This window comes from Mesoplodon densirostris, chromosome 10 (assembly GCF_025265405.1).
Source record: "Mesoplodon densirostris isolate mMesDen1 chromosome 10, mMesDen1 primary haplotype, whole genome shotgun sequence".
In the NCBI taxonomy this organism is placed as follows: domain Eukaryota; kingdom Metazoa; phylum Chordata; class Mammalia; order Artiodactyla; family Ziphiidae; genus Mesoplodon; species Mesoplodon densirostris.
The window spans coordinates 78068173-78092533 of NC_082670.1; the positions used below are offsets into that span (position 1 = coordinate 78068173).

At 37.7% G+C, this 24361-nt stretch overlaps 1 protein-coding gene across 1 annotated transcript in view; it reads right to left on the reverse strand.

Moving 5' to 3' along the window:
* Positions 1 to 1694: 1694 nt before the first annotated feature.
* Positions 1695 to 24361, reverse strand: part of DNAH12 (dynein axonemal heavy chain 12) — a 222826-nt gene continuing 200159 nt past the window's right edge. Inside the window, exons 63-74 of the mRNA XM_060111265.1 lie at positions 22620 to 22770; positions 22156 to 22409; positions 21812 to 21952; positions 20137 to 20274; positions 18394 to 18627; positions 17923 to 18111; positions 15805 to 15908; positions 14077 to 14281; positions 5147 to 5284; positions 4599 to 4690; positions 3145 to 3212; positions 1695 to 1923 (exon numbers count right to left, since the gene is read on the reverse strand). Coding sequence (XP_059967248.1) covers positions 1733 to 1923; positions 3145 to 3212; positions 4599 to 4690; positions 5147 to 5284; positions 14077 to 14281; positions 15805 to 15908; positions 17923 to 18111; positions 18394 to 18627; positions 20137 to 20274; positions 21812 to 21952; positions 22156 to 22409; positions 22620 to 22770 — 1905 coding nt within the window. The 3' untranslated portion in view covers positions 1695 to 1732. The remainder of the gene's footprint in view (positions 1924 to 3144; positions 3213 to 4598; positions 4691 to 5146; positions 5285 to 14076; positions 14282 to 15804; positions 15909 to 17922; positions 18112 to 18393; positions 18628 to 20136; positions 20275 to 21811; positions 21953 to 22155; positions 22410 to 22619; positions 22771 to 24361) is intronic.

Sequence of the window (24361 nt, forward strand, 5' to 3'; positions counted from 1 at the left end):
TATTTTATTTAGTTAGTAAATACTAAAAATAAACATGTTATAGGAATAAATGTATTCTCATAACATATAACAGGAATAGTGGGAACCCCCCCCTGATATATTTCACTAGGCAACATCTCAATGGTTTTAAAAGAACATTTCAGTTTTAGCATAGAATAGGTTTGATCACAAACCAAAGACTTTTTACCTTTTGTTATATCCTTTAGTACAGCACTGAAGTTTTCACTGTTAAGGATTAGCACATCAGAAATTTCATTTATATTTAGGATCTCCACTCCCGTGTAGTGACCATTCCATTAATAGCTTTACTATAAATACTTGATCATAAGACAGTCTGGCACATTCTCCCTGTTTTTTATATGTGGTTTAGCTCTGTTTGAAAACAGGATCTCTTTTTTTCACTGCTGTATTCATTAAATTTAAAAGATTAAACATTCTATTCCTGGAATAAAATACTTTTGCAGGGGGTTGGCCATGTGAAGTGAATTCATTCTCTTAGGGCTCATGCACATAGACACTACAAACCAGAATCAATTTTCTACTTAAGAGAGGCCAAACATTTTGCACTGACTGAATTATCAAAAGTGACTGTCCCAATGGTCCTGATTCACTGGGATGCTGCACCTACATTTTCTTTGGATTACACAGCTGCGGCCTAAAATGTCCAGGGAATCCTAAGGAAGGAATAAAAGATAATAAAATAAGATAATAAAAACAAGATAATAAAATTTTGACTATAATTTTGTTTTGTTGAAATTTTTTTTTTTTTTTTTTTTTTTTGCGGTACGTGGGCCTCTCACTGCTGTGGCCTCTCCCGTTGTGGAGCACAGGCTCTGGACGCGCAGTCTCAGCGGCCATGGCTCACGGGCCTAGCCATTCCGTGGCATGCGGGTTCTTCCCAGACCGGGGCACGAACCCGCGTCCCCTGCATTGGCAGGCAGACTCTCAACCACTGCGCCACCAGGGAAGCCCTGTTGAAATGTTTAAAAATTGTTAATATACACTAATACGATAAGTGCATACTAAATAATAAGAATAATAACTACTAAAAATAACAAAGAGCCCACTTGGCATTTCCAGTTAAATATGAAGCAGATGCCAAGAAGCATGATACCACCTAAAGTGTGTAGGACTTCCCTCCAGTCATCTAACTGCCTTTGCATGTCAATTCACTGCTTTGTGTTTCCTTTCCTTGTCACAGGGGTCCTGTGAGAAATGGAACTAACGTTTTAGAAGTATGAAGGAAGGGGTTTCATTCTGAAATTGTTTCAACATTTTCCTTATTTACAATTTATTTATTTATGTATTTGAAATGTTTGTGTATAATCACTTCACATAGGTGAGTGGAAATTATTACTGAAGCTGATGAAATGACTTAACACTTGTGAAACAGATAATTTCTGATATTAGTTAAATTTTATCCAGTCTTCCCAAATCTGTTTTTCACATATATATCAAACTAAAAAGAGGAACTAAATAAAAGTTTCAAAGATTTTCCACATTTCTTTTCATGTTTTTCTTCCACAGATGTCTGTGATCTTGAGAGTCCATGTGGAAGGCTGTACTCCAACTGAGACTGGTACATCAGGGAGGAGAACAATGCAAAGACCACTCACAAAGATCATTTAAAAGAATTACACCAAGATACTTGGGTTTTATAATATATATATTTTCAAGTAAGTGAAGGCAATTTTTTTTAACTTCTTTCAGATGTTTTCTTAATTTGTCCAATTTAGTCATCCAACTGACAAAGGAGAGCAACCCCACGTTTGATCCAGTGTTGAGTGGGTTGGTCTGTTTTCAACAACATTGCAATGACAAAATTAGTAGAATGTCCTGTGGTGGAAAGAGTTCCTTTACGTTCACTTGTCTTGTAAAGAGGACAGACATAAGCATTCGACTTCACAATCTGAGACTTTTTAGCTTGAAGAAAAAGGAAATATATTCATTTGATAAAAGGAAAACAGCCACTGGTACTAAAAGAACAACTATTTATCTTGTAATAAAATGACCAGTACTAAATCTAAGATCATGATTATGATATTGAACATTTTAAAGTTATTGTTGTTGTGTTTTTACAGTTGGCATATAATTATGGTTGTGAAACAAGGTAAATGATTTCATATGGTGCATGATTCTAGGTCTGGAGGACAGGAATTGATTTTAAAGACCTGATCACTTAGCAGGTATGAAAACACTCAAGAGGACTTGGGAGAGAAGGAGAAATTAGAGAAGAAGGAATAAAATACAGCATAGGTAATGGAGGAGATGCAGAAAGAGAAACACAGCAGCTTAGAGCTCCAATACAAGAAATCCATAAATTAGAAGCTGAAGTTACTATTTGTTTTCAGCAGGTTATTACAAAGAAAAATATACCAACTCTTACCTACTCACAGAAAGAATCTATACACAATCCTTGAAAAGCCAGATATGAGATATTAGGAATCTTTCTAAACTGAGGCCACATTTGTCATAGTTATAAATGAACTGCTTTAATAATAAAAAGTGCTTAATGGGTTGAGTGGTGATTGGGTAATTTATAAATTTTTCATTTATAGTTATTTGAGAATTAAAAAATAGAGAAGAAAGAAAAAACAAAAGAATGAGCTTCAATTGTTCAGATTTGGTGGGGAAATGATGATTGCAGAAGGAGGGAAGGAACAAGTAGGTTTCCCAAAGGGGGCAAAATTGGCCTCCACCCCGTGTGGCTTGCAACATCTGTACCTTGGGGCACCTGGCTGGCTCCTAGGCCTAGGAGTTTCTTATAGCCAGAAAACTCTAGAAACTAGCTGGAGACTGTGTCAAGCCTATTTGTGTCTCTGAGAGGTAAGCAAAGGCACTTCAGAATCAAAATATTCATGGGAAGCTCTAGACTGAAAAAGGAGAAGTGTAGGGGAGGGGCAAAGGAAATGTTATATCCCATGGGATAAGAGCAAAAAGAGGCAGAATAATATTCCTAAAATAATATAAATGCAACCCAAAAAGGGGGAACAATATATTTCCATTGTAAACATTAAGTCACTATTTACTATAATTGAACAAAATCTTAATAGGTTTGAACAGAGACTTATTCGGGGAAGCAGTTATAATATCTTTCATTATCCTTTCTAAAACTCTACAAAGTTCTGTTAGAAATATATTTACTTGGTTTTATCCATATTATGGGCATCAGGTCAAACAGAAGTTTGGGGTATTGTTCGGCAAGCAATCCGCTGTGAAGAGAAATTGACAGATGTTTATTAGAAATAAAATAAAATTTGCATCTTAGAAATTGCTACTTAGCTACTGGCTTTTAATACAAGAGAGGACCAGAGATATGCAGGAAAAGAAATGTAAAAAAAACCCAAACAAAACCAAGGAAGATGCAATGAAGAATCGAGAGAAACAGAAGAAAAATATGGAAAGGCAATGTGTCAAACAGTGGACAAATATCAGTTCCTGCCATTTTAAAAGTACTGTCCATGAGGCAGACACTATGCTGTCACATTTAACCTTCCCAATAGTCTTGTCCCCATTCCTAATCCTATTTCACAGACGAAGAGTGGAAGCTCAGAGAGATTGAGTACTTTTCTCACAGTAACACAGTTCTTAAATGCCAGCATGAGGATTCAAACATAGATCTATCTATCTAGAAAGTGTGGTTTATTTTCCCTATGCTACATTGTTTGTTTGTTTGCTTGCTTGTTTGCTTGCAAGAGGAGGGAAGAAAGGGATGAAAAGATGAATACATATATAAGGAAACATAAGTTAAGAGAAATGTCAGCAGAATGATGAAAATGAAAAGAGAAATAATCAAATGAACTATGTGCAGCTAAGTCTCCTCATATCCCTGTCTTAGAACCATCTCTGTAAAACCACCTTCATGCTCCTTCTTAAGTGACTTTCCCTGCCTCGGGCTTTAACCCTCCCTTGAGAGCAAAGTGTAACCCTGACTCTGGAAATAGAAGATTATGCTTAGTAATGGATTGTTAAAGAGCAGGGCTTCAAGGGAAATAATCTTTCCCTTTCTCATATGTCTGTGTGTGTGTGTGTGTGTGTGTGTGTGTGTGTGTGTGTATATATATATATATATATATACACACACACACACACACACACATATATATATATACACACACACACACACACACACACACATATGCACTGTTTAGTTTCTTAAGCTGGAAATTCAGTATTTATTTAAAATATGTACTTATTATGTCATCAAAATGCAAGAAAAAGTTTTCCATTCACCAGTAGAAATGGGAACTTTACTACACTATAAACTGTTTGAAACTGAGGTGCTCCTACACATTACCAAACAGAACGTAACTGTTATAAAACAGAAGAAGGAAAATAATTTCAACTAACTTTTCTACTAGTAAGACCATTGAAATATTAACTCAAAATTGTTCAGAACCTGAAATTACTCACTCATTAACTGTCCGAGCCTGAGTAATGATTTATGGCAAGAATTCTGATATTATTTATTACTTGTCGTATTCTCTAGAAGAAGTCTTTTGGTTGAGGGGGATGGCAGGGGGGAAAGGTAGCAGACAGCTTATCTCACCTGTGATTCAGCTACAACTGAATAGGTCTTTGCAGTTGAAACTACTGACCTTGTTCTGTCCCAGCGTGCTCCATCCAGATATAATCCATGGATATAAACGCCATCTTCTGGTGTTCCCTCAGATGTATCAGAAGAAAAAACCTGAAGGCAGAAGCACACACTAGCAATGATTTCCTCCCTAGACAACTTTGTCTCATAAAGAAAGCAGTGGCTAAATCTTCAGAACATATTCAGGGAAACTCCTCCATATAATAGCTTCTTAAACTGTAAGACTTTTTCAGTAAAATGTAAACCTAAAAATATATAATACAATTCCTTTTGACATATTTTATATGGTTTTACTGTACCTCATATTAATTTTTTACTAAGATAGAAAAACAGCATTAGATTATTTGAATTGAATATTGAGATATATAAAAATTCTCTCATAAAGATAGCAAGACAAATATTATATACTTTTTTCATGAACACAAAGAATGGAAAGAAGTAGAATTGTTTGTAATGGGCTATAAAAATATGAATTCCCCATATCCTCCTTGCTTAAATACATGCCTTCGATGTAATGATATACTCTGGAGTTTAAGGAGTTTACTGTACCTCAAATTCATATCCTAGTAAATCAATAGGGATGGTATATTTTCTGGCATAATTCTGCATCGCTCCAGTTAAAAAGGCTTGGGTGAAAAAGAAACCTGAGAGCCAAAACACACAAGGTTTTCCTGAATTATACCAGTCCTATAAAGGAAAAAAAAATGCATTATGTTCATTTTTCAGCTTACTCAAGAATCACCTGACATACAATTCCTGATTCTGGTTTTTGTGTATGTTGCCCACACTTTCCATCACAGGACTCTCTTTCCTGACACCAAACACACAACCTATCTTCGCCCTTCTACCTTTTATCCCTTCTAGTTACTCTTCTTGGAAAATTCAAACTAACCTTAACATTAACCTGAATAAAACAAAATTTGAAAGATTCAAATCTTCTGCAAAAAGGCAAATGTAAATTATTTGAGGGTTTATTACATTACTTAACACCACTCAACTGAAGAGAGAAAAAAAAAAACCACTCAAAAGCAACCATCTTGGGGCTTCCCTGGTGGCGCAGTGGTTAAGAATCTGCCTGCCAATGCAGGGGACATGGGTTCGAGGCCTGGTCCGGGAAGATCCCACATGCTGCAGAGGAACTAAGCTCATGTGCCACAACTACTGAGCCTGTGCTCTAAAGCCTGCAAGCCACAACTACTGAAACCTGCACACCTAGAGCCTGTGTTCCTCAACAAGAGAAGCCACCGCAATGAGGAGCTCACGCACAATGAAGAGTAGCTCCTGCTCGCCACAACTAGAGAAAGCCTGCACGCAGCAACGAAAACCCGGCTCAGCCAAAAATAAATAAATACAATAAATAAATTTATTTTAAAAAAAGCAAACATTTTTAGACATCTTATGCATTGTCTAACTATAGCCTTTATGTGTTGGTTCCAGTTCCTTAATCCTCTTAAACTCCCTGCCTCCACACCCACTATCCCTGTTCCAGTTTAGATATCCTGGCCTTCTTTCTGTATCATGTGTACCCCTTCTTGTTTCTTCCCTCTGTCTGCTCAGTACATCTATAACGATGCTGCCAGAGTACAGTTCTCCATGCATGGTTTGGATCAAGTTTTAGCATCTTTAATTCTTCAGTGATCTACTACTACCTTACCAAATTAAAGTCTAAAACATCTTAGTCTCCTATTCAAGATACTTCACAACCTTGCCCCAAACTGTATTTATAGATCCATCCCTTTTAGTTCCCCTTTAAACATCTTACATTCTAATCAGAATGTACTTTTGGTGGTCTTTTCTCTGCACTGGGTGGACATCTGTTGTTTTTTCTGCTTATCTTTTTTTTTTTTTTTTTTTTTTTTGCGGTATGCGGGCCTCTCACTGTTGTGGCCTCCCCCGTTGCGGAGCACAGGCTCCGGACGCGCAGGCTCCGGACGCGCAGGCTCAGCGGCCATGGCTCACGGGCCCAGCCGCTCCGCGGCATATGGGATCCTCCCAGACCGGGGCACGAACCCGTATCCCCTGCATCGGCAGGCGGACTCTCAACCACTTGCGCCACCAGGGAGGCCCTTTTCTGCTTATCTTAAAATGGCACTACTCTTATATCCCTCTGGAGGATGAACCCTCCTACACTTTCAATCGAAACACTTCTGGTGGTGGAAATGCACCTTCTGGAAGTGGGTATGTCATTCATGCCTAGCTGATCATACCTGCAGTCATAGTGACTGATTCAGGAATGGACATGTGACCCAATCAAAGCCAGAGATGTAGAGACTTTTGCTGGGACTTCTGGGGAAAAGATTCACTCTAAACCCTTTGAAGTTTTGTGGATGTAAGGCCAAAGTTGCTGTTGCTATCCTGCTACCATCAGACAGAACCTAACTGAGAATGGAGTTAACCCACAGAGACTGGAGCCGAGAGAAGTGCAAGAAGCCAGGATCAGGCAACCACATTTGCACCCTAGGCCAAATGCTGCCTGGAGTCACTTTACTCCCTGGCTTTTTCAATTACATGAGGGAACAAACTTAATTTTTGCTTATGTCAAAATTTTTACAACAGAATCAATCCTAAATGATATAGTGCCTTTCATCCTACAGCTGTCTCTTAAGTCCTCTTCCTTTATTTGCAGTGTCCAAAACCATTCATCATTTAGACCAGCTCAAATGCTACCTCATCCAATAAACAAACTCTGCTTTCCTAAGTTAAAAGAACTCTCTCCCTTCTTTGAATTCCCAGAGCATCTTATATGTTGCTCTTAGCTTTTTCTTAGATACATAGATTATCTTCCTGTAGGCTATTGGCAACTTGAAGGTAACCTGGCAACTTTATCCAGCAACAAAGCGCTTTAGACAAAGTGAGTCTCAATTCACATTTGAATGAACAGATGAGTTAACAAAACGAACTTTGTCTCTGAGTGAGCAGCACACTATGGGAAGAAGCCAGCTTTGCTCCCTGGGAAGAAGAGAACAAACCACTGCTGGAGACAACAGCTTGCAACAGTACAAGCTGTCAGATCAAGAAGAAGAAGAGAAAGAGATGGAGCTTGACAAGGGTACAAACCAGGCAGAACTAGTACCATGCACAAGAAAGCTATAAGAACCCAGAGGCAAGTGTATAGAACATTCCCTTGCTCACTCCAGGGCTTCATTTAGCCAAGAATGTCATGAGTGTCTGGGTCAGCTACTTACATACAATCTCTGAATCAGCTACCATTTACTGAGCACTTAGTGCATACCGTGTAGGTGCTAAGTAATTTACATGCATCACCTCATTTAGTCCATGAAATAATTCAGTGAGTTAGGAATTATTCCTCCCATTTTACTGATGAGGAAACTGGGGTGTAGAAAGATGAGTATCTTGCTCAAAGTCACATAGATACTAAGTGTTGGATCCCAGATTTAATCTGAGATTCCAGCCAGTGTGCAAAAAGCTTAAAAAAAAAAAAAAAGGCACAGGCAGGAGGAAGGGAAGGTAAGTAGGGTGAACAGTGAGAGAGAAATGAGAAAAGAAGAAAAAACTCCAGATGACTCAATTTGTTTAATTTGTTAACTCTAAGAATCATTAGGAGGTAAAGTCAAGAGTCCAGGAGAGAGAAAGATGATGGGAAAACTGTACAGCTTCTGTAAGGGTAAGAAAACAACGGGGAAGATCCATTCAGGGGAAGATTTGTGGTGAAGGATGATAAACATGCCCAGTAATGAGTGAGATTTTCCTTTCTCATTCAAACAGAGTGATTCCAAGGGGAAAGCCAAATTCGGAAAGCAGAGAGTTTGATATGAACTTTATATTAACAATAACAACAAAGGAAATTTGTCCTGGATATTATTCCAGCTGGCACCATGCCAGGACCCCTCTAGGGGACCAAGCTAAAGACTCTTCAAGGCCCTTCAGGAACAAAGCAGTATATGAGAAATGTAAGCAGTTCCGATTAAAATTTCAGAAAAGTTTAGGAAATGAAAAAAAGCAAGATTATGTCAAGGGGAGGATGGAATTAACTATATGTCAGATGCTTTTGATAAGGGACAGAAAGAGGCCGGTACATACAGGAAGAAGTCAAACACATGTCATAGACATGTTGGCTAGAAATTACCCAGGTGCACATACTCTCGCCTATTAAATTAGCAAAGATTAAAAAGGAGAACACTAATTACTGAAAAACAGGCACTCACATTCACTATTGATAGGCCTACAATTGCCTAATTTTTATGTAGGGTGATTACGTAATGTATATCAAAAGCTCTAAAAATATCCAAAGGGAATAGATTAAAACATTAAAAGAATAAAGAACCACTGATCAAGAAGGGTTTTCTAGGAACACAAGGATGGTTTCACACTTGGAAATCTAGTGATATAATTCAATGCAATAATAAGCTAAAAAAGAAAAAAAAATCACATCATCAGCAATAAGTGCTAAAAAAGCATTTGGAAAAATTAAACAATTTCTGGATTTTATGAAAGAATAGTTCACATTTACTGAATGCCTATAACTGTTACCATATGAGATAAAAGTGCCCACTTTATGGATGAGGAAACTGAGGCTAGTAAGTAGCAACTCTTCTAGAGCCTAAACACTTAAACCCCCTATTATAGGGACTTCCCTATAATAGGGAAGAATCCACCTGCCAATGCAGGGGACATGGGTTCAATCCCTAGTCCAGGAAGATCCCACATGCCATGAAGCAACTAAGCCTGTGCACCACAACTACTGAGCCCGCTCTCTAGAGCCTGTGAGCCACAAATACTGAGCCCCTGTGCTGCAACTACTGAAGCCTGCGTGCCTAGAGGCTGTGCTCTGCAACAAGAGAAGCCACTTCAACAAGAAGCCTGCACACTGCAACGAAGAGTAGCCCCTGTTTGCCCAACTAGAGAAAGCCCACACACAGCAATGAAGACCCAACATAGTCAAAAAATAAATAAAAATTTTTTAAAAATGTAAAAAAACCCCTTATATTCTGATTCTTTTGTTAAGGGTATAATCTACATAAAAGCTCCTATAAATTAATTTTTAAAAAAATTTTCAAAGAAATATGGGCCTAGGAGATGAAGAGGTAATTCAAATCAAAGAGGAAATAAAAACACCTAGAAACAAATGAAAATGAAAACACAACAATCCAAAACTTATGGGATGCAGCAAAAGGAGTTCTAAGAGGGAAGTTTATAGAGATACAAGCTTACATCAGGAAACAAGAAAAATCTCAAATAAACAACCTAACCTTACACCTAAAGGAACTAGAGAAAAAAGAACAAACAAAACCCAGAGTTAATAGAAGAAAAGAAATCACAAAGGTCAGAGCAGAAATAAATGAAATAGAGACTAAAAAAATAAAATAAAATAGAAAAAAATCAATGAAATTAAAAGCTGGTTTTTTGAAAAGATAAACAAAATTGATAAACCTTTAGCCAGACTCATCAAAGAAAAAAGGGAGTGGGCTCAAATCAATAAAATCAGAAATGAAAAGGGAGAAGGTACAATTGATTCCACAGAAATACAAAGGCTCAAAAGAGACTACTACGAGCAATTATATGCCAATAAAATGGACAACTTAGAAGAAATGGACAAATTCTTAGAAAGGTACAATCTCCCAAGACTGAGCCAGGAAGAAATAGAAAATATGAACAGACCAGTTACCAGTAATGAAATTGAATCAGTAATTTAAAAACTTTCAGCAAACAAGAAGTCCAGAACCAGATGACTGTACAGGGAAATTCTACCAAACATTTAGAGAAGGGTTAACACCTGTCCTTCTGAAACTATTCCAAGAAATTGCAGAAGGAACACTTCCGAACTCATTCTATGAGGCCAGCATTACCCCAATACCAAAACCAGACAAAGACACCACAAAAAAAAAAGAGTAAAATTAGAGGCAAATATCACTGATGAACATATTTGCAAAAATCCTCAACAAAATACTATCAAACCAAGTCCATTAAAAGGATCATACACAATGATCAAGTGGGATTTATCCCAGGGTTGCAAGGATTTTTCAATATCTGCAAATCAATCAATGTGATACACCATATTAACAAATTGAAGAATAAAAACCATATGATATCTCAATAGACAGAGATAAAGCTTTTGATAAAATTCAGGATCCATTTATGATAAAAACTCTCCAGAAAGCGGGCATAGAGGGAACATACCTCAACATAATAAAGGCCATATATGACAAACCCACAGCAAACCTCATACTCAACAGTGAAAAACTGACAGCATCTCCTCTAAGATCAGGAACAAGACAAGGATGCCCACTCTCACCACTTTTATTCAGTATAGTTTTGGAAGTCCTAGCCACAGCAATCAAAGAAGAAAAAGAAATAAAAGGAATCCAAATTGTAAAGGAGGAAGTAAAACTATCACTGTTTGCAGATGACATGATACTATACATAGAAAATCCTAAAGACACCACCAAAAAACTACTAGAGCTCATCAATGAACTCAGTAAAGCTGCAGGATACAAAATTAATACACAGAAATCTGTTGCAAAATTAATACACAGAAATCTGTTGCATTTCTATACATTAACAAAAAAGTATCAAAAAGAGAAATTAAGGAAACAATCCCATTTACCATCACATCAAAAAGGACAAGAAAGCTAGCAATAAACGTACCTATCAAGGCAAAAGATCTGTACTTTGAAAACTTTAGGACACTAATGAAAGAAATTGAAGATGACATAAACAGATGGAAAGATAGACCATGTTCTTGGATTGGAAGAATTAATATTGTTAAAATTACCATACTACCCAAAGTAATCTACAGATTCAATGCAATCCCTATCAAAATACCAATGGCATTTTTCACAGAACAAGAACAAATAATTTTAAAATTTATATGGAACACAAAAGACCCTGAAGAGCCAAAACAATCTTGAGAAAGAAGAACAGAGCTGGAGGAATCAAGAGCCCTGACTTCAGACTATGCTACAAAGGTACAGTAATCAAAACAGTATGGTACAGGCACAAAAACAAACACATAGATCAATGGAACAGGATAGAGACCCCAGAAATAAACCCATACACTTATGGTCAATTAATCTATGCCAAAAGAGGCAAGAATATACAATGGAGAAAAGACAGGCTCTTCAATAAGTGGTGATGGGAAAATTGGACAGCTACATGTAAAAGAATGAAATTAGAACATTCTCTAACATCATATAAAAAATAAACTCAAAATACATTAAAAACCTAAATGTAAGACCAGACAGTATAAAACTCCTAGAGGAAAACATAGGCAGAACACTTTTTCACATAAATCACAGCAATATTTTTTCTGAATCTGTCTCCTAAAGTAAAGGGAATAAAAGCAAAAATAAACAAATAGGACCTAATTAAACTTAAGAGCTTTTGCACAGCAAAGGAAACCATCAACAAAATGAAAAGACAACCTACTGAATGAGAGAAAATATTTGCAAATGATATGACCGATAAGGGATTAATATCCAACATATATAAATAGCTCATACAACTCAATATCAAAAAACAAAACAAAACAAAACAAACAACCCAATTAAAAAATGGGCAGAAGAACTGAACAGACATTTTTCCAAAGAGGAAATGCAGATGCCCAACAGGCACATGAAAAGATGCTCAACATTGCTAATCATCATGGAAATGCAAATCAAAACCACAATGAGATATATACACTACCAAATGTAAAATAGATATAGCTAGTAGGAAGCAGCTGTAAAGCACAGGGAGATCAGCTCGGTACTTTATGACCATCTAGAGGGGTGGGATAGGGAGGGTGGGAGGGAGACACAAGAGGGAGGAGATATGGGGATATATGTATAGCTGATTCACTTTGTTATAAAGCAGAAACTAACACATGATTGTAAAGCAATTATACTCAAATAAAGATGTTAAAACACACACACACACACACACACACACACACACATGAGATATTGCCCTGCACCTGTCAGAATGGCTATCATCAAAATGAATACAAATAACAAATGCTGGCAAGGATGTGGACAAAAAAGAACACTTGTACACTGTTGGTGGGAATGTAACTTGTTGCAGGCACTGTGGAATATGGAGGCTTCTCAAATAACTAAAAAAAGAACTAACATATTACCCAACAATTCCAGTCTCAGATGTATATCAGGAAAAAAACAACACTAATTTGAAAAGATACATGCACCCAATGTTCATAGTAGCATTATTTACAATTGTAATATATGGAAGTAGCCTAAGAGTCCATCAACAGATGAATGGATAAAGTAGATGTGGTATATATATACAATGGAATACTACTTGGCCATTAAAAAGAATGAAATTTTGCCATTTGAAGAAACATGGGTGGACTTGGAGGGCATTATGCTAAGTGAAATAAGTCAGACAGAGAAAGACAAATGCTTTATGATGTCACTTATATGTGGAATCTAAAAAATACAACAAACTAGTATATACAGCAAAAAGAAGCAGACTCACAGATATAGAGAAAAAACTAGTGGTTACTAGTGTGGGAGTGCAGTATAGGGGTGGAGGAGTGGGAAGCACAAACTACTGGGTGTAAGATAGGCTCAAGGATGTATTGTACAATGTAAGGAATAAAACCATTATTTTGTAATAACTGTAAATGGAAAGTAACCTTTAAAAATTTTATAAAAAAATAAAAACAAACAAAAATAGTCCCATGAAAAGTCGGCCTAGGAGATGAGTAGGCAATTCACAGGAGAGAACACAAACAGCAAACACACAAAGCAAAAGAAGCACAGACTCACTAATAATCAAAGAAATTCAAATTGAAACAAAGATATGGTTGACCTATCAGATTGGCAAAAAATAAAAAGCAATCTATGAGAAAGCCTATCTCTCCACATCTTCACAAGTAGGGTTATTTTATTATTAGCTTCTATAGTGAAACAAATAAACCGTTTGTATAATAAAAGGGCAACTGAACACTGAGAGGTCATATACCTATGTGAATTTCCAAAATGTATTTTGGGGGCTCTCCCCACCATCCTCACATAAGCATCAACCATAGGATGGGGGCAAGTGGAGGAGTTGGGGAGGAAAAAGAGTGTGCTGCCTTACACATCCTTTATGTGTGAGATTGCAGGGTGAAGGGTTCGGAGATTTCAAAGCACCCATCTTTTCCCTGGTTTTATAAGATAAGAGATAAGAAGCACTGATTTCTAGATAATGGCCAATTATTGATAAATCCAAGCCTCAGGCTCTTTTTGTGATTTACCATCAGTAGGAAAATCACAAGACCAAGTTGTGAATCTTCAAAAATATAAATGTCACATATTACTTGGGTTTGGGTAAAATAAAATTTTAATTTTCTACTTAGTACTTTGAAATGTGTGTAATTTTCAATATTCTAAAATTTTGGTTAGATTACCATGAAACTACTAATCCATTTCATCTAACTCAGAGACATTCAAGTGACCACAGCCAATTTCTAGTATCTCTTCTAGTATCTCCAAAAAAATGAAATAATATATACATTATATATAGTATATATAATTTTTAACCTGTAAAAAGTTCAGCCGGGCTAGAAAGTCTGTGATGTAACTTCCTAGGGGTTTAAGACTTGGGTATGATCGTTGGGCCCATATTTCTGGAACCTTTCCAACAAGCAGACTGCCAGAGAGTGCCTCCAAAGCAGAATCCATGACAACCACGCCCTTAATAGCTTTTTCAAGGTCCTGTAGAGTGTTGCGTATAGTTTTAATTAAACTGCAAGGAAAGAAATTGTGTCATCAGCATATATGATAGTAAATACCAACATACAGTCCTTCCAGAAGAAGAAAGAGCAGGATACCATTCACAGCTTTATGGGAGTGTATTCCCAAAGTGTGGTCACCTCCCACTTAATAATATAAAGTAATTTATATTGGATGAACATTTTTCATTTTATTTATTACATATGTATTTTTAAATATAGAAAGTAATATAACTTGCATATCAAAATTGCTGCTTTCAAGGTATTACTGCTTAAGACCAGGCATATTTAAACAGAGAATGATTTAAGGAAAAATATCAGGTAAATAATGTTAAAGGTGACATGCAAATATGAAGAAAGTTATAAAGGTATGATACAATGGCTGAAACTTTGGAAACACTGAATTAAAACATACAGTGTATATTCATTTATACCCTTGCAAGTAGTTTGTTTCCCACTTAGGCCCAAGCTGCTAAGAACACCATAAATATACCTGAAGTGAGGGTTTTAGCCTAGAAGCCTAAGCAACCGAGAGATAGTATGTTATGATATGTAAATACATATGGTCTTTGTATAAGAATTACTAAATTAATTAAGGCATCATAGTGTTATAATATGCTTTATTTTAAAATTTCAAAAAGTCTGGAAACTGAAACAAACTTGGAAACACTAGAAAATTCATAACCAAACAATTCTCCATTCCTTAAGCCAGTATTTAACTGTAGAAAATTCAATTTGAAAATTCAAAGCAGGGGATTCCCTGGTGGTACAGTGGTTAAGAATCCACCTGCCAATGCAAGGGTCACAGGTTCAAGCCCTGGTCTGGGAAGATCTCACATGCCGCGGAGCAACTAAGCCCATGCACCGCAACTAGTGAGCCTGCGCTCTAGGGCCCGCGAGCCACAACTACTGAGCCCATGTGCCACAACTACTGAAGCCCGTATGCCTACAGCCCGTTCTCCTCAACAAGAGAGGCCACCACAATGAGAGGCCCGCTCCACAACAAAGAGTAGCCCCCACTCGCAGCAACTAGAGGAAAGCCCATGTGCAGCAACAAAGACCCAACACAGCCAAAAATAAATAAATAAATAAATTTATTTTTAAAAATTCAAAGCAAATAATTTGTTTGCTATTTTAGGGTACCTAGTCAATCCAGATAGACTCAGGAAGAAAATGGGGCGGGTGTATATGTGTCAGTGGCAGAAAAATGACAAGAGATGTATTTACACATAGACCAAGATAAGGCTCATTCTATCTTCAGTTCCTGAGGAGAAGAGCAATAGGTGGATGAGAAATTATGATTAATGAACATTTTTAACCAGTAAAAGCAGATCTCTATTTCATCACCATTTTTACATTATAAACGATACCTTCCCTTCTGGGGCAGAAGATTTATGCGACTTTAAAAAAGGAGAAAAACTCTAATGAAACGGCAAGTTTTGATAATTTTTTCTTAAAATTTTAATTCAATACCAGTGTATCTTTTTATCAACTTTGGTTGGTAGCCTTCTGAATAACTGGGTATAGAGCTCCTTACTTGTTAAATCTTTCCATTTCTTGTACTAAAACAGTATTCATGCTCTCTTCATATCTCACGGGATACTTGAGTAGTGCTGATTCAATGTCAAAGTCATTTGGTAGCTAAGAGAATAGATTTTGAAGATCACATATTACTCTCAGAATAAATAATTAGTTTCATTCAGCTATAATATCAATTATAGCTAACATTAGGCAATTACTATGTGCCAAGTATTATGCTAACTGCTTTCCAAACATTATCTCATATAAGCCTTACCATTCACTATTAGGTGGTCATCATTATCATTTAAGTACAGAGAGGTTAAGTAAATGCCCAAGGGTACAGAGTCCAAAAGCGGTCTGTTTAAATCCATAGATCTCTAACACTAAGGCCCATGCTCTTTACTACAGGATAGAATGCTATGAAGAAGATATACATTTCTGAAAAGTTGTGTAATTTTCTTTTGTAAATTGACTTTTATTTTCCATTAATAAAACTGATTTACCATTTCATAACTCTTTTTAATTTATTTCCAATAAATTATCAACTGGCTCAAAATGGATTTGCTTACACCACTATCAAATAATTAATGTGTAAATGTAGCAAGGTTCCAGGGCATAGGGAAAGAGAAGGCCATTGAGTGTCTGATTTCAAAGAGGCATCTCAGAGACACTTGAGGAGAAGTGATAAAAGGGGACTTTGGGGTTCGTGATCAAGCCCCAAGACAATGGAATTCATACTCTTAAAGGGGCAAAGGAATTTCCCTATGGGGGAACTCCCAAACTAAGAAAGTTGAGCTGCCCAGACTGTCTCCAGGCAATGGTCCTTGGGTGGTACAAAAGAATTCTAAGTCATATTAGGTGGTGTCACTCAAGGCACATTTGGCTCAGCACAAACATTCTACCCCAATTAAGTCCTATATGCCACTTCCAGGTAACTTCCTGCTAGGGATCTTGTAAGAGCCACCATTTTGGGAGGGCAAGAACCTTGCCCTGAAGAGATAAACCACACAAGAAGAAGGGGCTGAGGGTGAGAAGAGGCAAATGGCAGAAGCAGCAGTCCAGGGGTGGAGGTTGGAGGAAGCTAGTTTGATTTTACCCAGGGGTAGAAGGCAGTGTTGCTCCCTTCTCCTCTCCAATGGCCACAGCCAGGCTTAAGGTGAGTAGGCTCTACTTAAGGACTGGTGTAAGGCAAGGGTACCAACTGTGAAAGTAGAGTAGGTGCCATCCGTGGATTTTCAAGGCAGACGGGGTAGGGGTCAGGTTCTGCTCTGTCAGAGTGCCTGACACTGAAATATGGGGATAATTATAGTATTTATCCTGGAGGGGAGTTGTGAAGATCTGTGCTTAGCACCATAAAGTCCTCTTAGTAGTTCTTTATTGAATTTAAGACACAGAAAAAAGTGAGAAAAGAGATTATCATTCCACTTTACCAAGAGGGCTAAGTACATTGGGCTGTAGTATGGGGGGAAAAAAGGCTGTAGCTGTTAATTTAGTGCTGATCTTATTTCCCTGTGCCTCCTCACTTCTGAAGGTATAGATTAAAAACCATTCCCTCCTTGAACCAGCAAGTTCAGACCATTTCCTCCATTTAAAAAAAGTAGGCCTTGGGGCTTCCCTGGTGGCGCAGTGGTTGAGAGTCCGCCTGCTGATGCAGGGGACATGGGTTTGTGCCCTGGTCTGGGAGCATCCCGCATGCCGCGGAGCAGCTGGGCCCGTGAGCCATGGATGCTGAGCCTGCACGTCCGGAGCCTGTGCTCCGCAACGGGAGAGGCCACAACAGTGAGAGGCCTGCGTACTGCCAAAAAAAAAAAAAAAAAAAAAGTAGGCCCACCATCTTTATTTAGAAATGATAATAAATCATATATTCTGTATCCACAACTGTAGTTACTAAGAACTTACTATTTGCCAGGCATTATGCAAAGCACTTTAATTTAATGATCTCCTTAATGTTCACAAGAACCTTATACAGTTGGTACTATTATCACTACTTTACAGATTTGAAAACTAATGTTCAGAAAGGCAAAGTATCTCACTCAAGGTCATAATGCTGCTAAATGGAGTTTTCAGATTGACATTTCAGTGCCATTTTGATTTATGTTATATTACAAGTAACATACCTTAAGCTAAACATTACCTTGTTGAGAATATCTTTGGTAATTTCTAGTAGAATCTGGTCAGCACTTCCTGAGGATCCTGTCTGTTTGGAGCCTCCTTGGGTGAGGAGCAAGGACTCAAAGAGGATTTTTGTTTGTTGAAGATCTTTGGAGATATCAACATTTTCATGTAATCCAAATATCTCAGGGTGTTGAGTAAACGGAAGTTTCTACCAGAAAATAGATTCAACAAGCATCACATTTTCACTGGATATGTTAATTCATAAGGTAGACATGTGCAGACCAAAAAGGGTTAAAAATCAACTAAACATCACAACAGAGGAATCAAACTTTTCCAGTTTTCAGTAACTACTAGAAACAAAATATATTGAAAGCTGATTGAAGTACTATGGTACTTGTCTAATCCTATACATTATGGGGGACTACTTCACTATTTGCTTTTTAGAAAAATCACACTTGAATCTAACCCTATTTTCAGTGATATCAGTTACCTTAATGAATTCAATGTACTCATTATAAGTGCCTTTGGGAGGTGCAAAATAGTTTCCACTGGGAGAAAACTTATAATGGGAGTTTTCAATTATGTGTGCGTTATAAAAGTCAGCCAACATGGTTAAGAGGAGACGTCTGTCCCAATCATCTGTCACTCTTCCTCCATAGTTACACTCTCCAGTCAGGTAAGAGATAGCTTCAAATGGAGTTGTATCATATTCATTTATAAATAACTGAAACAAAGGAAAAATGAAATGAGAAAAACCTTGAAGTATTTCACTTCATTTCCATTTTAAGATGGCCTTAAATATCTATCAATCAATCAATCTATACACACGGAAGTGGAGTTGGAAGAATTATCATCATGGTTGTTTTGAAGCCCCATGTCATAAAGGCCCTTATTACAGCACAGAAGCAGAAAAATACAATATTCTGTGGTTGTCTAGTTGGATTAATATATTTGGTAAAACATGACAGAAATAATGGGAAAGTACTGGAGTCGGACAGACCTGAGTTCAAATCTTACCTCAATGGGTAAATTTACTTCTTAGCTTTGGTTTTCTCCAAAATAGGGATAATACCCACCTTACAGGGTTGCTGTGAGAATTAAAATTCATGTAAGTAATGTGCCTAGTTCAAAGTCTGAGTGAGTAGGAATTTATAGTGGACATTTGATCTCTTTTCTTTGGTGGGGGGCTGCTGACCATCTCATGCATTTCATGTTTCATTGTAAGTCTACAGAAACTGAAAAAGCCAACCACTCACTTTCTCAGCCTCCATTGTGGCTAAAGCCTAGGCTTGTGACCTGGGCTTGGAAACTCAGATGTAGCCATCCTAGACTGAACTGGGGTTTAGGGTGCAAAGAAGCAGGAACAGCAAAGAATTTTTTTGATGACATCAGAGAGTGTGCAGTAGACTAGTGTCTGTGTGGCAGTTATGAGCTGTGGTGTCTACTATTTAATAAGAGTAGAAGGAATGCTGTTACCAGACATGATATGATTCTGGATATGACTGTGGATGCCTTGGCTCTCCAGCCATCTTGGTGATTCTGTGATCTACCCAATATTCTTTCAATAAATTCCTTTTCTACTGTTTTTGTTGACTGATAGAGCTAAAGTGTAGACCTGACTGAGTGGAGGCTAAGAGTAGAGTATAGTGAGGACCTATATAAAGCCAACACTGAGGAGGGCACTGCAAAAAGAAAGAACTAGGGTCCTTGATGGCAACACTTCTGTTGAATCAACCAACTCCAGAGTCTGTCCTTCCTCTGCAACTCTTTTTTATGTGAGACAAAAAGTTTCATTATGGTTTAAGCCAGTATGAATCAGGTTTCCCATTACTTGCAGCAGAAAAATGCAGATGGAGGGCCTCCCTGGTGGCGCAAGTGGTTGAGAGTCCGCCTGCCGATGCAGGGGATACGGGTTCGTGCCCCGGTCTGGGAGGATCCCATATGCCGCGGAGCGGCTGGGCCCGTGAGCCATGGCCGCTGAGCCTGCACGTCCGGAGCCTGTGCTCCGCAACGGGGGAGGCCACAGCAGTGAGAGGCCCGCATACCGCAAAAAAAAAAAAAAAAAATGCAGATGGAGATTATGCTTTATAAGCCAAAATTATAATTATTAATACCATCTAGCCAACTATTAGTGGTGTTGGGAGAACTGAATAAGTCATTCTAAGCAAAGGGAATTGCCTAGGGCCTGGTACACAGTGATCCTCCATCAATGTTAGTTCCTTTCTAATTTTACCTGTAGTTGTCGAATACTGATGCGTAAATCTGATTCATTAAATCCATATGGAATATTCCAACCAAGAGGACCAAATTTCTTTCTCTCTTGCACAAGGGCATGAAAAAAACAAACTCCAAAGAGCAACTTCTCCCATGCCTTTAAGATAAAAATATGCAACAAGAAAAAATTCTGATCAGATTTCCATTACTAAAATGAGGGGAACTGATGATCTTTCATTATAAGATTCTATGATCATATATCTCTACAAACTTTTATTTAGAAAGACTATCCGAAATAATGCTTACTATAAAAAGTATTAATCTTATGACTTATCCAAAACCTCCAAGATAGACAAACTACAATAACATTATACTTTATTAAAATGCGATAGTGCCAGAGAGACATGCCAAGATGGCAGAATAGAAAGACCTTGAACTCACCTCCTTCCTTGATACACCAAAATTACAACTACTTACAGAGCAACTATCTACGAGAACAAACTGAAGGTAGAAGAAAAGATTTTCCACAACTAAAGACATAAAGAGAGAACCACAAGATGGGTAGGAGGATCAGAGACATACTGTAGTCAGGACCCAGTTTTGCTGACCCACAAATGAGAGGAATATCACAATTATAGAGTCCTCCCCAAGGAGTGAAGGGTCTGAGCCCCACATTGGGCTCCCCAGTGTAGGGGCCCTGCACTGAGAAGACAAGCCCCCAGAAGGTCAGGCTTTGAAAGCCAGCAGGGCTTATGTTCAGGAGAGCTGGTAGGCTATAGAAAACAGAGACTCACTCTTAAAGGGTGTGTGCAAAATCTCCCTTAGTACTGATGTTTCCTTCCATGCAGGGAAACGTCAATTAATGTAACACTCCTGGATTTTCTCCATCCTTATACTCACTGGTGGAGGGAGGAGTACCTATCTGATGGGTAAATTTGGGGAAAGTCAAGCAAATATGCTTTGCTCAGCTTTTCCCTTTTCTCTCTTAGAAGTGAGCTTCCTGCAGGGAAGGAAGTTTTCCTCTGTTCCTCTGGGTAGATAAATGTACTTAATTCTGGGTTCAGTAATACTAAGCCCACTTGTTCACAGATGTAAACTACATCTTCCAACCTAGTCTACATCAGTAATTAAGGTTATAATTTGGTTCCCATATGTTTGTACTTTTTCCTGTTTCTTAACTGGTAAGAATTTGGGCAGAGAAAGGGAGTGCTATTTATTGGAACTCCTAACGTCCTCAATACCATGTGCAAAACTTTTTTATATATGGATACATTGAAGAGTGTTATTAATATGTCAAAACATTATTACTAGAATTTCCATGAAGGCAGATTTTTTTGGTGATGGCAGTGTCTATTTTACTCTCACTGCATTATATCATACCTAACAAACATATTTGTTGAAAGAATAAATAAATAATGTTAAAATAGATTGCTACTCTTGGGTCTTAATTGTCTTAATCAAATGCACTGTTGGACTTTTGTACAAACTAAGAAATATTCATTCATTCAACAAATATTTATTTGAGTATCTACTACATGGGAAGCAGAACACAAACAATTGGGAATAAAATAAGATAGGTACAATTTCTATCTTCTTAGGAAATGCCTGAAGTTTAATATTAAATAAAATATTTATGTTTTCATATTTTTTCACTATAAAAACACATTTTAAAAGTTCCAGAGGCTGAATATTACCAGTTCCTTTCCCTCGCATCCATTGAAAAACTGAGGATCAGAAACTGGATGAGTGACATATGATTGGAGGAGATTTAGCCGAAGACCCGTAGGAGGCTCATTAGTCATTTTTACTCCATTCTGTAGAATTGTTACTGGAAACTAAGACAAAATAAACAAAGAGCATTACTCTAGATAACCAACTCAAGTCCTAAAAATACATACACTAGTGGATTAAAAATAGGTATAAGGGAGGACTCCAGAAATATTTTTAAAACCTCTTAAGGTTAAGCATTTAAGATATACAATGTATCAATAACACATAACCAAATAAATGTACTAAACTCCATAGGAAATAAACATACTTTTGGAGATGGGTAACTTGTGAGCCAAAGCCTAAAGGATGAGTTACAGCTTTCGGGAGAAAAATCTTCACATATTTTTTCCAACATGGGCATCCAGGAGACAGCAAGGTGACAGTTCTGTAGGCAAACCCAAGTTCCTTCCTTTATTGCTGTGTTAATCATTTCTGTTGCAATTGGTCCTTGTCCCTGTCCCAGTGAAATAGCTTGAAATTTATTTCCAGACATAGCTTTATCATTTGCAAATTTCAGTAGGCCTAAGAGGGCACAAAAAAATAAATGGTTTCACTGCTTACTCTAAAATTATAAAATATGCCTTATGTTTCAGTGTATAAGTATTTAATTGTTAAAAATTCTAGTTACCTTTCCTTATAAATACTGAATTTACTAATTTACACTCATCTAAGAAATAGATATTGAACAAGATGATTTATTTATAATTTATTAAGTTGACATTATGCACTTACTGGCCATGGGATCTGCTCCTGGAGATAACACAAAAATTAAGGGAATGGTGCAATTTGAATCCAAATAACTCTTTGCCAAATCAAATGGTGGAGGCTCTACAAACTTTTTCCCTAGTTTGTCAGTTACATAGTTAGTTATGGCTGGAGTTATCTGTTGAAGAGAGAAAAAATACGATCTTTAGAATAACTTTTATTTCACATAACAACTTTGATTATTACTGAAAACCGACAGAGTAAACTATGAGTCTAATGGATAAGAAAAGCATGCAGCATATCATAGGCAAAGCACTAATTTTCCTAATACATAAAAGTTATCTATAAATTGATGGGACAAGACTAACAATCCAAAAGAAAATGGGCAAAGAAGATAAACAGTTTACAGAAAATGAAATAGAAATGGATCTTAAACATATGAAAAGATGCTCAACCTCATTTCGTATAGCAGAGACTGCAAACTGTCCCCATTCTGTGTCTCCTTTTGGTAACAGAACCCCAAGTTTTCCCAACCTTTCACGCAGCTAGATGTGGCCATGTGACTAAGTCTTGGCCAGAGAAATACAAATAGACATTATATATGGAGCTTCCAGATCCTATTTTTTATAAGGAAACTGTTTGCCTTCAATACTCTCTTTTCCTGTTCAACAGATGTGGTGTTCATGACCCAGCTTCAATCTCACTGACAAGGACCACACTTTAGGAGTCTTCTCTAGCATGAGAGAAGGAACTTGAATCTCTGGATGATCTCAAGAACAGAGGTGCCCTGCCAGCCCTCAAGCAATACTTGGGGCTGTTAGGAGAGATAGAGAAAATAACTCCTATTTTATTTCAGCTACTGTATTTTAGGTCCCTTTGTTACAGCAGCTTTTTCTATACCCTAACACTTATAAATAAGAAAAATACAAATTATAATTATACTTAGATACCATTTTTCACCATCAGCTTGTTATATATAAATGGGACAAAGATAGCCTGTGTGTATTTACCCCTGGATTGTTTATTTTTCACAGTAGGCTAAAACCTGTTAGCTCAAAAGTCCACTGGCACCAAACTCAAAATGTTACATATCCAACTGTTTTAAACATAGCCCAAAATAAGCAGATTTTTAACCATTTAGAGTCTGCCTACTTTTCACCCAACATCTGCTAGCCATAAAAAGATAAGTCCCAGGATATAAAGACCCCAAGCCACTGCTGCCCTTCAGAGCTCTGACACAGAGACTCCCAGCCGCCATGCTGATAAATAATGTCGCCCAGATACCACACAAGTCCCCTCTCCATTAGGAATTCCCTCGCCTTCACCTCTCCTTTGGGGTTGTGGACCTCCCCTCACTCCCAGCCTCTGGACAGACACCTGCTATGAGGGATTTCTTCCTCCCCAACAAACAAACCTGTCAAAATAACATCTAATGAAACTCATGTGCGTTACTGCCACCTCCATCAGCCCCAGAATCCACAACCCCTCTGCACAGATTGGCAAAGATCCAAAAGTTTGGCAACAGGGCTTCCCTGGTGGCGCAGTGGTTAAGAATCCGCCTGCCAATGGAGGGGACACGGGTTTGAGCCCCGGTCTGGAAAGATCCCACATGCCGCAGAGCAACTAAGCCCACGCACCACAACTACTGAGCCTGTGCTCTAGAGCCCATAAGCCACAACTACTGAGCCCATGTGCCACGACTACTGAAGCCCACATGCCTAGAGCCTCTGCTCCACAACAAGAGAAGCCACCACAATAAGAAGCCCGCG